We start from the raw sequence: 15872 nt of genomic DNA, 5'->3' as shown, positions 1-15872 counted from the left end.
TAACTGGGTAATACAGTCCACTATACATCTGACTCCGCCCCCAGGAGAGAACATGACAATTCTAAACACGGCTGATTGGCTGCTGGGCTGCAGTACCCCGCCCACTGCCCCAAGTATGAAGAACGATGGTATACTGCATGTGTTTGTGGAGTGTACAGTATTGTTCAAAATAATAGCAGTACAATGTGACTAACCAGAATAATCAAGGTTTTTCGTATATTTTTTTATTGCTACGTGGCAAACAAGTTACCAGTAGGTTCAGTAGATTCTCAGAAAACAAACAAGACCCAGCATTCATGATATGCACGCTCTTAAGGCTGTGCAATTGGGCAATTAGTTGAATTAGTTGAAAGGGGTGTGTTCAAAAAAATAGCAGTGTGGCATTCAATCACTGAGGTCATCAATTTTGTGAAGAAACAGGTGTGAATCAGGTGGCCCCTATTTAAGGATGAAGCCAACACTTGTTGAACATGCATTTGAAAGCTGAGGAAAATGGGTCGTTCAAGACATTGTTCAGAAGAACAGCGTACTTTGATTAAAAAGTTGATTATAGAGGGGAAAACCTATAAAGAGGTGCAAAAAATGATAGGCTGTTCAGCTAAAATGATCTCCAATGCCTTAAAATGGAGAGCAAAACCAGAGAGACGTGGAAGAAAACGGAAGACAACCATCAAAATGGATAGAAGAATAACCAGAATGGCAAAGGCTCAGCCAATGATCACCTCCAGGATGATCAAAGACAGTCTGGAGTTACCTGTAAGTACTGTGACAGTTAGAAGACGTCTGTGTGAAGCTAATCTATTTTCAAGAATCCCCCGCAAAGTCCCTCTGTTAAAAAAAAGGCATGTGCAGAAGAGGTTACAATTTGCCAAAGAACACATCAACTGGCCTAAAGAGAAATGGAGGAACATTTTGTGGACTGATGAGAGTAAAATTGTTCTTTTTGGGTCCAAGGGCCACAGGCAGTTTGTGAGATGACCCCCAAACTCTGAATTCAAGCCACAGTACACAGTGAAGACAGTGAAGCATGGAGGTGCAAGCATCATGATATGGGCATGTTTCTCCTACTATGGTGTTGGGCCTATTTATCGCATACCAGGGATCATGGATCAGTTTGCATATGTTAAAATACTTGAAGAGGTCATGTTGCCCTATGCTGAAGAGGACATGCCCTTGAAATGGTTGTTTCAACAAGACAATGACCCAAAACACACTAGTAAACGGGCAAAGTCTTGGTTCCAAACCAACAAAATTAATGTTATGGAGTGGCCAGCCCAATCTCCAGACCTTAATCCAATTGAGAACTTGTGGGGTGATATCAAAAATGCTGTTTCTGAAGCAAAACCAAGAAATGTGAATGAATTGTGGAATGTTGTTAAAGAATCATGGAGTGGAATAACAGCTGAGAGGTGCCACAAGTTGGTTGACTCCATGCCACACAGATGTCAAGCAGTTTTAAAAAACTGTGGTCATACAACTAAATATTAGTTTAGTGATTCACAGGATTGCTAAATCCCAGAAAAAAAAAATGTTTGTACAAAATAGTTTTGAGTTTGTACAGTCAAAGGTAGACACTGCTATTTTTTTGAACACACCCCTTTCAACTAATTGCCCAATTGCACAGCCTTAAGAGCGTGCATATCATGAATGCTGGGTCTTGTTTGTTTTCTGACAATCTACTGAACCTACTGGTAACTTGTTTGCCACGTAGCAATAAAAAATATACTAAAAACCTTGATTATTCTGGTTAGTCACATTGTACTGCTATTATTTTGAACAATACTGTACATACTGTCTATGATAGCACGTGTGTGAGTGTTTGGGTACAGTGCTTTGGAAGGTTTGCTTTAGTACTTTCTGAGTTTGTTTGATTTTGAGAGGTCTGAGAGGAGTTTGATAGCTGACAGTATACCTTATATCTTTCTTGGTTTCTCTTTAAGTTAAGTCTGAGCCTCTGAACAGCAGTGAGACTGTGAGCTCGGCGGGAGACACTGGGCTGGACACTTACACTGGGTCAGGTAAGACATCCACACACACACACACACACACACACACACACACACACACACACACACATGCGCGCACGCACGCTCACATGCATTGCATTCAAAATGCTTGCTGTAATCCCGCTTGGGAACTTGCTGAAAGCTCTGAGCCCTCAATCTTTGTACTGCCCTTGAGATAACGTCATCAGAGCCACAAACTCTTTATTTAGATCAATGTGCTCACACACAAACACACACATGCACTCAGAGACTGAGAAACCCTCTGTCCATGCGCTCCCCTGCAGAGAAGGTTGAGGCCCTTGCTTGAGCTGACAGTGTGATGTCTCTATAGAGAAGACAAAACCATGTTCGTTCTTATTTTTCCAGTAAAAATGATTATTAAGACCAGATTTACTAGGTAAGTCAGACCTGTTTTCAGGGAATATAAAACCCATATATAGTATTTTTTTTTTTCTTGTTTTAAGTATGAAAAGGTCATGAGTTAATGAAAAAAACATGAACATATAGTTTTACTCATTTGTAATAAAGCTATTAATAAATAAATTGGGCTTGAATAAATATATACTCTATAAAAGCTTTTTTTCACTACATCTGTAAAATATCTATAAAGGCTAAAGAGTATATCTATTTTAAAATGCAGTGCTTTTCCACTGCATTGTACGGTATGGTTCACTTTTGGGGGGTTTTCCACTGGGTACAGTACCTGGTACCTGGTACATTTTTTTACTTTTCATGTCTGGAATGACATAAAGAAATAGAACAAACCGAGACAGAATCAATCCAGAAGTACTGTTGCGATGTCTCCAAAACACCTCAAGAAACCTACCTGCAAAACTACCTGAAAAACAATGCGCAAGTGCACCTAGGACAAAAGCTTCTTTATGTATATAGTGGTCACACCAAATGTTGATTAAATTTAGTTAAGTTAATAGAAGTAAATTGATAAAATCTATTTATTTTATTTTTGACGGCATCCTCACTTTACAGTATTTTTACACAAGTGCCTAAAACTTTGCACAGTACTGTAGCTTTGCAGGTTTCTTGAAGAATTGCCACAGTTCTTCTGGATTGAGTCTGTCTGGCTGCAGTCAGACTCCTTGTGCAAAAAAAAAATCTCACTGTATTATTACATTTAAAGGCAAAAATAATGTTTGATAATGTAAACTGATTTTTACCACTGACACACATAGAAAAAACATAGAAATAGCGGATTTAAAACCATTTTTTGTTGGTGAAAATACCAGTGGCCTAAGACTTTTGCATATATATATATATATATATAATATATATATATATATATATATATATATATACATACAGTATATGTGTGTGTGTGTGTGTGTGTGTGTCTGTGTGTGCTCTTGTTTTTGTGACATATCAGGACACAACTTTGTATAATGACATGGGTATGACACAGATATTACAAGGAGAGGGTGACTTATGAGGACATAACCCATGTCCCCATTTTTTTAAACTCTTATAAATCATACAGAATGAGTTTTTTTGAGAAAGTAAAAATGCACAAAGTTTCCTGTGAGGGTTAGGGTTAGGTGTAGGGCCATAGAATATACAGTTTGTACAGTATAAAAACCATTACGCCTATGGGATGTCCCCACTTTTCACAAAAACAAACGTGTGTGTGTTTAAAACTAAAAGTTTTTTTTTCTGAAAAATAAGTCAAAAATAGTGATGATTGTGACTGGGAAACGTTTCAGCTCAGGAAGGGAATTATGACAAGCAAATGCCAAAATTAGTTTTTGATTTTGCATCTCAAGCAGAAAAGAGAAAGAGAAGGAAGGCAGGAGAAGGAAATGAGGACATTCTTTGATGTAGAAAGAAGATTTTTGAGAGAATAGTTCCTGTTATTATTTTTTTTCTGCTATTTCTTAAATTGAATCCAGCTGGTGAGAAAGACTGTGAGCTGTCAATCAAAAGTGTGAGCTGTGCGTGTTAGTGGATTTAAATTGAAGGCTCTTGGCAAAATCTCTTTAAATGGAAGAAGTCCTGCACACATTTTATTTTATGGTTGTTATATGTAATAAATTACACATTTAGTCCAACGACAACTGACGTGCAGTACTGACTGCTGATACATCCCAGTAAAGTGTGTGTGTGCGCACCATTGTGTGTGAAAACGATTCAGTCTCTCTAACTGATTTCTTTATTTTTTTATTTTTTTTTGATGTAGTTATAAGCAGCAGTGGATTCAGCCCTCGGCCGACTCACCAGTATTCACCTCCTCTCTACCCCTCAAAGTATGACACAGACACATTATGATTTATAAATGTAAATGCAAAAACATTTAACCATCTTCACTGGGGTCAACACACTGATGAACCAGACAAATTAACAATGGCAGTTGATGTCAAAAAGGCAGATGACCTTTGATCTAATCAAATGAAAGCTGAATGTTTTGATTTTGCGTTTGATTGGCAGGCCTTACCCCCACATCCTGTCTACTTCCGTGGCTCCTCCCATGTCGGCCTACACGGGCCAATCACAGTTCACTAGCATGCAGCAGTCGACAGTTTACACGCCCTACTCTCAAACTACTCCACCCTACGGCATCTCCACCTATGGTGGGTCTTTTACCTTTTGCATTTATAATAGCATATTTGATTCATGTGAAAGAGCCTTTAGTATAAATCCAGTTTGACTGACAGGTCTACTCTCTTGATCTTGAGCTACAGATTTGGGGGTGATGTTGCCAGGTATAAAAACAGAAGGAGGGCTGACACAAACCCAATCAACCCTCCAATCAGGGCTCAGCTATAGCCCTGGATTTACCACTCCTCAGCCCGGACAGACAGCATATTCACCCTATCAGATGCCAGGTGAGTATGTTTATGCAGCCAAGCATAAGTGTCTGTAACTATATTAACAATACTGTACAGCCTAAAATGCTGTACACAGTAGAAGATACAGATGTTATGTGACAAAAATAACAGTCACTTGTAAGATCCGCTAATTACTTTTTAAAATTATGTAATTTAAAGGAGCAGTTAATCAATTTAAAAAAAAATATTATCAATATTTGAGATTATATATTTAATTATTGCTTAAGGTACGTATATTTAAACATTTTACGTATCTTAAGCAATAATTAAACATTTTTGGAGAACCGAAAATATTGTTTATTGCCATAAAACGGCAGTTCATATGACTAGGATCTGAAAAAACACAATAAAAGGAATAAATGATTTAAGTCTTTTGCAAAAAAATGTGATTGCATCTAGCTAAGATTTGATGCCATTTGATTTGCTTTAACATATGTAACTAAATGCAATTTATTATTTTGAATTCTGGATGTGATTATCTGTGTTGTTATTGCTGACGAAAACTATTAAAAACATTTTGTCAATTGAAATAAAAACTGAAATAAAAATAAATGATTTTAAAATAATAAAATGTAAAAAGAACAAAATATTAAATATTGTATAAATAATACTAAAATAATAACTGGTGCTTTTTCCTGTCCTTTTTGATGCTTGACAGCCTATGGTCCCTATAAACTGTGGTTGTATTGCTAGTGCTGTGTCAATTGTTCAAAAATACTAGTGTGTCTGTGTGTCTTTGTGTACTGCAGAAAAAATAACAGCATACAGGTTTGGAACAGCATGATAGTAATAAAGGACAGCATTTTCACTTATGGGTTTTTCACTTTTTGGTGAGTCGATCTGTTAGTCGTTGACTCACACTGGCTTTTCTCTCCCTCAGCAGGGTCAGGTTTCACAACCTCTCCTGGTCTCTACACATCCAACAACTCCAATCCAGGCAACTTCACCACACAGCAGGTACGGTCACATGTGCACAGATGAACACACACATGCACCAATAACGTCAGAGTTCAGCAAACGATTGAGTCTTTTTAAAACAGCCCAGGCCTCTTAAGAACAGATCGCCATCCTTCATCTGAGAGAATTTATGCTTTTAGGACTTAATGTTTCCCTAAACTTTTATGATTAAAAGCACTGCCAATGAAAAGGACCCAACTACACTTAGACTCCCACTGATGAATTTAGCTGTGTAAACAAAGTGAGGTTCTGGCGATGGTTGAAATGAAGGAGTAAGCGGAATTAGGCTGAAATGAGAGAGTGAAAGCAGTAGTGGAGTTTCGCCGAGAGCATTTTACTGCAGCGCTCATGTTCTTGAGCGAGTGAGTCAGTGACAGTTTTAGAGTCATCTCCCGTAAGAGATCCTTCTGTGTCTGCACATGTTAAACTCTCTCAAAGATACAAGAGAAATCAGGGAGTGATAAAAAGCTCTGTGTGGATGAGCCAGAAATCTGTGTTCCTGTCCTATTACTTGAAGTATTTTTCTCTTTATTCTTCCCCTGATAAACCCCCTCTCCCTTTCTTATTCATTCATTTAGGAACATAAAACCTATATTCTTTCCACACTTTACTAAATTATAGAGGGAAGTGGGCAAGTTGTAACACTCCAGTGTTTATTTCGTAGGGTAGATCTACTGTACACTGGCTACAAAAAAGCTATTGGTTATTTCCACTGTTATTGATTTAGAAAAAAAAAGTTCATTGAACATCCATGTGACGACATCCCCCAATAGCAGGCTTCAAACATTATAAAACAACAAGCAAAAATGTGACATCACACCACCATAACAAAAAAAATGTTTTTATTACATTAACTGCATAATTATGTGTGATTGCATCATGTATATTTTTATGTATCACTTAAAAATACCCTGTCTGCTTTCTGGTCAGATTTTGGTTTTGTGTTGGATTTATACTGTATTTGTAATCAATGAATAAATAAATGAATATTTATTATTTGGATTTTGTTTGTTTGTTGCAGGAATATCCCTCCTATGCAGCTTTTGGGCAGAATCAGTATGCTCAGTATTACTCCACCTCCTCCTACGGTTCCTACATGACATCTAACAGCTCATTGGACGGCACAGGTTCTGTCTCCAGCTATCAGCTGCAAGACTCCACCCCCATCATGACAGGCCAAGCAACTGACCTGAATCCAGGTAAGTGCACAGAACATCCTAGCTATCGCATAACAGTGAGCTAAAAACTCCTTAAAACACCTTGTTTTGAATCTAGCAAAACCCCCTAGCATCATGGAAGTTTTTGCAGAGGCAGTGTTCTTAACCAAGTGTATAAAACAAGTTTTACCTCCTAAACATCTCTACTGTTATCCGTTATCTGTCAAAAAATGGGATCATTGCCATTCAAGTTTAAAGTTAATCATTCCAATAGAGCAGCAGATGACGCAACTGAAAGTTAGAACGGATGTTAGAATGTTCTGTTACTGGGCTTTTGGCACGGAGGTGTCGTGTACTGTAGTTGTTGATTATGTTAGTAGAGCGATGGTGATTGGGGGTTTTGTCCAGCAGGCCCAAAATTCAGTGGGGTCCTAAAACTGCATTTTTCAGTGATTTAGCTTGGCTGCTGTACAGCAAAGCTCATTACAATAAAGGTTTGCTCACACGCATAGACACAAAAACATTTTGTTCTATCAGATGTGCCAATTTCCCACTTTCAATACTTATGTAAAACATGGTTTTTGTTAAATAAAAAAAACAGACATGAGAATGTACAAACTCAAACATTGTTGTTTTAGATCCACGTATACAATCCCTGATTAAAAAGAAATACTGTGACAGCAAAGTATTATCTTTATTTCTTTGATTTACAGGAATGTAGTCCTATAGCCCATATATCTTTCAGTTGAAATGGCTCAGACTTACATTTTAGTCTGGGACTAGGCTTAAGCCTTGTCTGTGAAACTGGGGGATAAAGTATTAAACCCCATTCACACCAAGAGTGATAACTTTAAAGATAACTATGGAAGTAACTATATTAGCATCCACTCCACCGGATGATATCGTCTGTTTATTCTAAGTGCACGCTCGTCTCGTCTGCTTTACAATAGCAGGATAGATTCTGATTGGGTGTCAATGTTTGTTACAGCAGAAACTTACATATTCAAGCCAGTGAGTAAGCTTTTAGGTAGCTTTGATGTGTATCATAAATATTTCTTGGTTCTCTTTTGCAAGGTGAGTTTGAGGCGGGGCAGAGCCCATCCACGCCAATCAAGGAGATGGAGGACCGGGCGTGCAGAGGGGGTGGGGCTAAAGCAAGGGGGCGGGGCAGAAAGAACAACCCCTCCCCACCACCTGACAGTGATCTTGAGGCATGTACTGTATAGATAGATAGATAGATCATCCTCTCACTACATAATCCCTGTGTCATCACTGTTTGTGTACTGAGATCAAACGTGTTTTTACAGAGGGTGTTTGTTTGGGATCTGGATGAGACAATTATTGTCTTTCACTCACTCCTCACGGGCTCCTATGCACAGAAGTACGGCAAGGTGAGTGCAAAAACATGTACTATGCACACATATTAAAACACACTTCCCTCTTCTATAGTGACAGTGAGAGTGTTCCTGTGAGTCCTGATTATTCTTAGTAAGCAGACAATATGGAAGGGAATGTAAATGCTTTAATTAGTATTGTTTTATCTGATAATAGTCATAAATAGTTTAAGTGTCATGCCAGTTCAGTTTTATTCTTTATTGTATTTTTACAATGAGCCATCTTTTGATAGTTAGCAACATTTAGAAGTGCATTTAGATGCACTGGTTAGTTTTTTTTCCTTCAAAAAAACTAACACATACAGTAAAAAAAAGTTTAAGATTTAATATTTAAATTTTTCACTCAGAAATTCCTAGTATTTTTTGTAAAACATATTCCAATCATTTTTTACTGACAACTTAGAAAAAATATTTTCGTGTGTATATCTCCATAATGCAGTAATACATTTGGAATCTTGACTCAATATCAGGTCTCCCACAGCTGTGCACTTCTTCCATAGGCAGAGCGCAGAAGAACGGAGTTGTTAGATTTGGCACTGTAACAGCCAGATTCAAGGAGTGTGAAGCGTCAGTCTTCTTCTGACACCTTCCCTCATTTCTTGTCGTTCAGTTGGTGAGAGACATAGAGACAGCTGTGGCTATTCACGGCTCTGGGGCTATTTCTGCAGGCTCTGTGACGATGAAAACCCTCCGTTCTTAGGCACTCTCGTCAGAGACATTGCACATGCTGTCAAGCTCAAGTGCCAGCACACACCGGTAGATTAATCACTGAAACGATTGTGAAATTACTGAACCTCAAGAGTTCAAAAGTGGGAAAAGCAGCTCTACGCCAATATGTCTTGAATTGTTTATTTTGATTGAAAAAAAATGGCCTCAATTATTTTTTAACGTATGCTTAGATTAATTTTAAACATTTTCAAACAGTTGAATCATCATTTCCAATCTCTGTCAGTTTTGCCATTAACTGTGTGTGTGTGTGTGTGCTTTTCTATTCTCGTTCACTGTCTCAGCCAATCAACTCTGTGCCAACAAACTCCATCACATATGATGATTTTTACAGCTGGGTGCCCTCCGCCTCTCTCGTTCTTTCACTGTGTGTGTGTGTGTGTGTGTGTGTGTGTGTGTGTGTGTGTGGTTTGAAGGGTGAGAGCGTCTGACGTTCTGAGACAAGTGTAGTATCTGTCATTATTTGATGGAAAAGTGGAACATTTTATCTACTGAGCAAAATGTGAATTTGAAATATTCATATCGAGCCAGAAATATTTATTTATTTATAAAGAAAGAAAGAAGGGTGTGTATTTTGATAGTTTTTCACATTTAGAGTTTGGTTTCTATAATAATAATTCTTTAGAACTCCAATATGTGGGTTAAAATGAAAATTCTTATGTTATTAATTCTTCTTTTACTGGCTTACACTGAATTTTCAGTTTTCAAAATGATGTCATCAATGATGAGAAAAAATCTAAATGATGTTATTGATGGATGCAATGATTTAATCGTCATTTTTGTATACTGAATTTTTTCTATGTGCACTTCAAGGTTATTTTCCGTCTTAACTTGTTCTTTACATATAATTAATCATTTACATTTATAGCTGCCTTTACACTGACTATGGCTCCATTTGCCATCTAGAGGAAAAGTTTTACTGAGCTGAGCTTGTTGCAATGCATTCTGGGATTGTCTTCTCTGAAATCGATTCAAAGCTGTCTTTAAATATGGCCAAACATTATGGATTTACCACAATTCTGGAATAGCCTCTGAATTAGGAGTGTCCATGACATCTTAAAAAATGCATACAGTGTCCCACCAACAGCTGTGAAAATGTTTAACTATGTTCGGTTTGTTACTGGTGGTGGTGGTGATGAATGTTGTCATGTAAAATATCCTAACAATTATCATTTGAATTCTCAGGACCCTCCTTTGGCTGTGACTCTTGGTTTAAGAATGGAGGAGATGATCTTCAATCTTGCTGATACACATCTATTTTTTAATGATCTAGAGGTAAGCAAACTGCTCTCCTCTTGTCCCCTTTGTCTTAATTGTTTCCTCAGTCTTTTTCCAGTCTGAGTGTCTCTATGACTGTGTGGCCCCCTGCTGGTTAACAGTAGTAACCCCACTGTGTTTGGACAGGAGTGTGACCAGGTGCACATTGATGACGCCTCTTCAGATGATAACGGACAGGACCTCAGGTGAGTTTATCATCAGAATGATTTGATTGATTTAACCGTATTCAAACTTCGATTTCAAACTATTATTTTACAGATAACCATTACTCATTCAGCTGTAACACACAAAAAGTCTTAAAATATGTCCTTAAATCTGTCTGAATATGTGTTTTGCTTGTATGTTAAACAAGATTGTTATTGTTTTTGTCAACAGTACTTACAGTTTTGCCACTGATGGCTTCCATGCAGCTGCAACAAGCGCAAGTCTCTGCCTAGCAACAGGTGTTAGGGGCGGAGTCGACTGGATGAGGAAGTTAGCTTTCCGATACAGAAGAGTCAAAGAGTTGTACTGCTCTTACAAAAACAATGTTGGAGGTAAAATCTTATTACAAGTTGAAATATCGTCACAGTCATTTTTACAGGATTAATTCTAAATCTCCATAGCTGTGTTATTTAGTATTATTTATATACACGATTATAGTATTTATTAGGGATGAAATGATCCAGTTAGTCCATGATCCAATACATACCTAGATTTTTAACTACATTGTTCAGTTCAGTTCGAGTGGAGAAATTCTACATATGCATCACAGAAGTAACAGGACTTATGACATTCCAGGAAATCCCTAATATGGATAAAGGCCTTGATATTGCTGTAACTGAATAAAAAGAAGAAGATGATATAATGTAAAACATTTTAAATGATAAAATGTGAGGAGAATAAACACTTTTCATAAAGATGAAATGTATTTGTAAGCCATTTCTAATTGACATAGCCTTTATTACAGTATAGAATATATTTGTTTTACCTCATTGTGTGATAAGATTTTTTTTTGGGACAACACACAGCCAGTTCTGAGAGAAACATAACACACTGAAATGATTTAAACGTAAAAACGTTATTAGGAAGACAGAAAAGGACCAAAACGGTGGTGATTTCCCAGTCTAAATGTAAATACAGTGTTTTTATATATTGTATTAATAAAATGCTCTCAAATGTTGTCAAATCCTTATTTTTTTTAAAGTGATATTTTAATAATTTCATGGTTTAACATTCAAATTCTGCCTAATTAGTGAACCAGATTGTGCCCATTAGTATCCCCAGTTTCATGCCATAATATACACTACATTTATGAATATGGTGTTTTGTTTATGATCTATTTCAGGGTTGCTGGGACCGGCTAAGAGGGAGGCGTGGCTCCAGCTGAGGGCAGAAGTTGAGGCTCTCACGGACTCCTGGCTGACCACTGCACTCAAGTCCCTGTCAATCATCAGCTCCAGGTCCGTCTCTGTATGCAGCTTTCTTTGTCATTGAGAACTATAGCTTAACACAGCAAACAAATCACAATCTCTATCTCTCTTGCCCAGGAGTAACTGTGTTAACGTTTTGGTGACAACGACACAGTTAATACCTGCACTGGCTAAAGTGCTGTTGTATAGCCTGGGCTCAGCGTTTCCAATTGAAAACATTTACAGCGCAACCAAAATAGGTGAGTTCAGATACCGGTCCATACAGCAGACTTTGTCTTGAGTTTATCATACAAACTGAGTTGAACTGTTTATTTCCATTTCATTGAACTGTTGCATTTCATTTCTGCAATCAAGGGTGATGTAGAGTTCAGTCTGTGCGGAACATGCTTTGGCTCACATTGTTGCATTAAATCATAAATCAAAACAGATCAGGATGACCTGGTCGTAACGTCCACATTCACTCTGTCTGATCATGTGGAATTGATTCGGATTTGCTGACCTGTCATCATCTTCCAGGGTTAAATTATTCTTTCGTTCCGCTCCTTTATAAACAGCCGTGTTCATTCACAATGAGTTTATTCCACTCTCTATTACGAAACACCCTTTTTTTGAGCTGATATGTTGCTTAACCAATATAGTTACAACTGCTTCCTTCAAGGCCTCCTTTAAATGTAAACCTGAACCCTGGCCATGTGAATTGGTTCAAGTCAATACATAACTAAAATGTCTAAAACTTAAATATATAACAATGAATTTAAATTTAAATTAAATACAATCAAACCAACAATGAATTAATAAACTACTGAGGGATAAAAAAAAAGCCCTATTTAAACAGTAATTGTTTCTCATGAGAACGAAAAGAAAAAGAAAACACATACATTGCCGTGAACAGGTTTTTGCTTGTTCACCCCAGGAGCGAACCGGATGAGTTCTGAGCTATGCCTTGTTTCTGCAGGTAAAGAGAGCTGTTTTGAACGTATAGTATCCAGGTTTGGCACTAACATAACGTATGTTGTGATTGGCGATGGGCGCGATGAGGAGCATGCAGCAAGCCAGGTAAAATCTCCCGTCTGACCCCAAGCCTCTGACCTGTCACCTTGTTTATGTTGCAGGCAAAGAGAGTTGCTTTGAGCGCATAATGCAGAGATTTGGCAGGAAGGTAGTGTATGTTGTAATTGGGGATGGTGTGGAAGAGGAGCAGGCCGCTGCCAAGGTAACGACCCGCAGGTGAACCGGAAGCAGTGTGTGGCTTCTCAGATTGGACTTCCTGCCTGTGTGTGCTGTAGAGCTTTAGATGAAACTGATCAGCAGCTTGTGCACTTCATTTATTTCCTCATCTGTAGTTTCCATGTGGATGTCTGTAGCGGTTGCTTTTTGCCTCTTATCATCTGAGACCAGCTTTTCTTTCTCAGATCCCAAGCCATCTAGAACAGAGCTATTCAACGGAGGTTCTCCGGGGTCACAGGCATCTAATCACATCCGTAGTTTCCTGCAGTCTGAGATCAGTCAAGTTAACCTCCTGTAGATGATCTGCTGAGATGCTGAACCTAAAGGCCCAGTTGAATACTTGCGTTCTAGGATTTCTAAACCAAGTTTGTGTACATTTATTGTTCAAATGTTTGGGGTCAGGAAATCTTTATTTATCAGGGATGCATTCAATTGTTCAAAGGTGACCGTAAAACAAACTCACTGCATACATGGTTACAGAAGATATCGGTTTCACATAATTGCACTTTCTGATGTTGTAGTTTCCACAATAAATATAAAGCAGCACAACTGTTTTCGACATTAATAAAATATATGTCTCTTGAGCAGTAAAACAGCATATCAGAATTATTTCTGAAGACTGGAGAAATGTGTGCTGGAAATTCAGCTTTGCCATCACAGGAATAAATTACATTTGAAAACATATTCAAGTAGAAAACAGTTATTCTAAGTTATAACAATTTCTCAATATTACTGTTTTACTATATTTTGGTCAAATAAATGCAACCTTGGTGAGCATAAGAGACATTATTCAAAAACATTTAAGACCCCAAACATTTGAACAGGCAAAAGATAAATAAATAAAAAATATATATTGAAATTAGTGCTGTCAAACGATTAATTGCGATTAATCGCAAACAAAATAAAAGTTTTTGTTTGTATAGTATTTGTGCGTGTGATGTGTATATTTATTATCTATATATAAATACACATGCAGTATATATTTTGAAAGTATTTCCATGTCTATTTTTAGATTCATACAATTTATATTATAAATAAATATATTTAATATATAAACATAACACATTTTTCTGAAATATATACATGCACGTGTGTGTATTGATATATACATAATAAATATACACAGTACACATACATATATTATGTAAAAAAAAAAACTTATCCTGGATGCGATTAATCGCGATTAATCATTTAACAGCACTAATTAAAAGCGTTTTTAATTTCACAAGATTTTAGAGTGCTAAGTTGAAGGTTTTGTGAATGGTTTATTTAAAATATAGTTCAATATATAAAATTAGTAATTAAAATTATATATGAATATATACATATATACATACACACACACACACACACACACTTACTTATAGCACTTTACAATAAATTTCAATTTGTTAACATTAATTAATGCAATCGATTCTATATTTCTACATATATTAAAACAACATTACTATTAAATGAAAATACAATTTGTAAATTTGTCTGTCATGCATTAACAATAAACTGTAGTATAATTAAGATGAACCTTTAGCTAGATTTAAAAAAAAATACGGTAATGATTAAAAAAAATACAAATGTATAATTATGTTAACGAATTTAAACATTTTGTAAAGTGTTAATGTTTTTGATCTGGATAAAAAGTGTTGGTAAATGCTTTACTAAACTCTTTATAAACCCACTGTAGTATAAGAGTGTGAGTATTGAGAGGCTGTTGTTTTGTATTCTGGGTTTTCTCTGTGTGATCTGGCTGTTCGATCTCTCATCTCGTTTTCAGAAATGAAAAGAACACTTGTGCTAACACAATAATATTAGACAAAACCTTAGTAGCAACATGCCTGCATGGGTATTGCTAGAAAATTTTAAACTTTGAAGCAAATGCTATTTCTGATTTTCTTTTTCTCCTCCCAGCACAACATGCCCTTCTGGCGGATATCCAGCCACTCTGACCTGCTTGCCCTCCATCAAGCACTGGAATTCGAGTACCTGTAACAGTCAACACCTGTATCATAGGCCTTTTTTGTACAACTATTTAAGAACAAGAGTACACTGCAATCTCGTTTTGTCTTTTTGATTCTTTTTAAGAAAACTCTGGCTTTTAAGATATTTCTGCACTGTCTTAAGAAGACTAGGACAGACTAGGATGAGGGAAAATGCGATTTTAATGGTCAAACCAGGCTTGTAAAGAGCTTACTAAGGTCTTACGTCACACACACTGCATTTCATGTCTGAATGAGGCAAGTTCTTCGTCTTGAACCACATATATCCTCACTCATCTACAGGAATCACATTATCTGTCTATACAGTAGACTTCATTTCCACTTAAACAACTCGAGCGCTGTACTCTAATCAAGGATCATTTAGAATAGACACATAACTCATGTAAATTATTTTACAGTTACTAGATTTAACACTAAAGGACGCTGTTTTCACATGGTATCATTTTGAGTTTGTTTTTTTGTAAGTTTTTGGCAAAAAAAGTCTGTGTATAATTTGTTGTGCCTTATGTATTTGTGTGTCAGTTTTTATTTTGAGAATGTATGTAGATATAAAAAAATGTAAACATCTGAGATTTGAGTGGTCTTTTTTTACATGTTGAAAAAAAACTGGTGCCTCTGAACAAATCAGTTTTTTTTTTTTTCCTTGCAAGTCAAGACAGTAAAAAAAAAAATAAGTATAGCATCAAGGAAGCATTACCTTTTAAAGCTTCAATAAAGCTCTGGTTTCATTCTGACTGACCATTAGTTGTAAAGTCTTAAGCAGGCATAATGCAGAGTTTTCTTCCCAGAATGCAATTTTTTTTGTGTGTACATTTAGTGACAAATTTTTGTAACTTTTAAAAGGCAAACTTGGAAAACAAGTAGAACTATGTCATAATGAAAGA

At 36.7% G+C, this 15872-nt stretch overlaps 1 protein-coding gene across 5 annotated transcripts in view; it reads left to right on the top strand.

The window, feature by feature from the left end:
* The window catches only part of eya4 (EYA transcriptional coactivator and phosphatase 4), a 54582-nt gene extending 39024 nt beyond the window's left edge, over nucleotides 1–15558 (top strand). The window contains exons 8-23 of one of the 5 annotated variants that reach the window (XM_052594594.1): nucleotides 45–113; nucleotides 1941–2018; nucleotides 4195–4261; nucleotides 4443–4585; nucleotides 4697–4840; nucleotides 5727–5800; nucleotides 6822–6999; nucleotides 8032–8168; nucleotides 8265–8348; nucleotides 10263–10352; nucleotides 10482–10540; nucleotides 10731–10891; nucleotides 11683–11797; nucleotides 11885–12006; nucleotides 12880–12980; nucleotides 14900–15558. In XM_052594594.1, coding sequence (XP_052450554.1) covers nucleotides 45–113; nucleotides 1941–2018; nucleotides 4195–4261; nucleotides 4443–4585; nucleotides 4697–4840; nucleotides 5727–5800; nucleotides 6822–6999; nucleotides 8032–8168; nucleotides 8265–8348; nucleotides 10263–10352; nucleotides 10482–10540; nucleotides 10731–10891; nucleotides 11683–11797; nucleotides 11885–12006; nucleotides 12880–12980; nucleotides 14900–14980 — 1703 coding nt within the window. In that variant the 3' untranslated portion in view covers nucleotides 14981–15558. Of the gene's footprint in view, nucleotides 1–44; nucleotides 129–1940; nucleotides 2019–4194; nucleotides 4262–4442; nucleotides 4586–4696; nucleotides 4841–5723; nucleotides 5801–6821; nucleotides 7000–8031; nucleotides 8169–8264; nucleotides 8349–10262; nucleotides 10353–10481; nucleotides 10541–10730; nucleotides 10892–11682; nucleotides 11798–11884; nucleotides 12007–12722; nucleotides 12824–12879; nucleotides 12981–14899 lie in introns of all 5 variants that reach the window. The other 4 variants (XM_052594591.1, XM_052594592.1, XM_052594595.1 and 1 more) reach the window with 4 other exon arrangements.
* The last annotated feature ends 314 nt before the right edge of the window (nucleotides 15559–15872 follow it).

This window comes from Carassius gibelio, chromosome B23, assembly GCF_023724105.1.
Source record: "Carassius gibelio isolate Cgi1373 ecotype wild population from Czech Republic chromosome B23, carGib1.2-hapl.c, whole genome shotgun sequence".
In the NCBI taxonomy this organism is placed as follows: domain Eukaryota; kingdom Metazoa; phylum Chordata; class Actinopteri; order Cypriniformes; family Cyprinidae; genus Carassius; species Carassius gibelio.
Note: the sequence above shows the minus strand (reverse complement) of the source record. Positions and strands in the feature narration are given on the sequence as shown.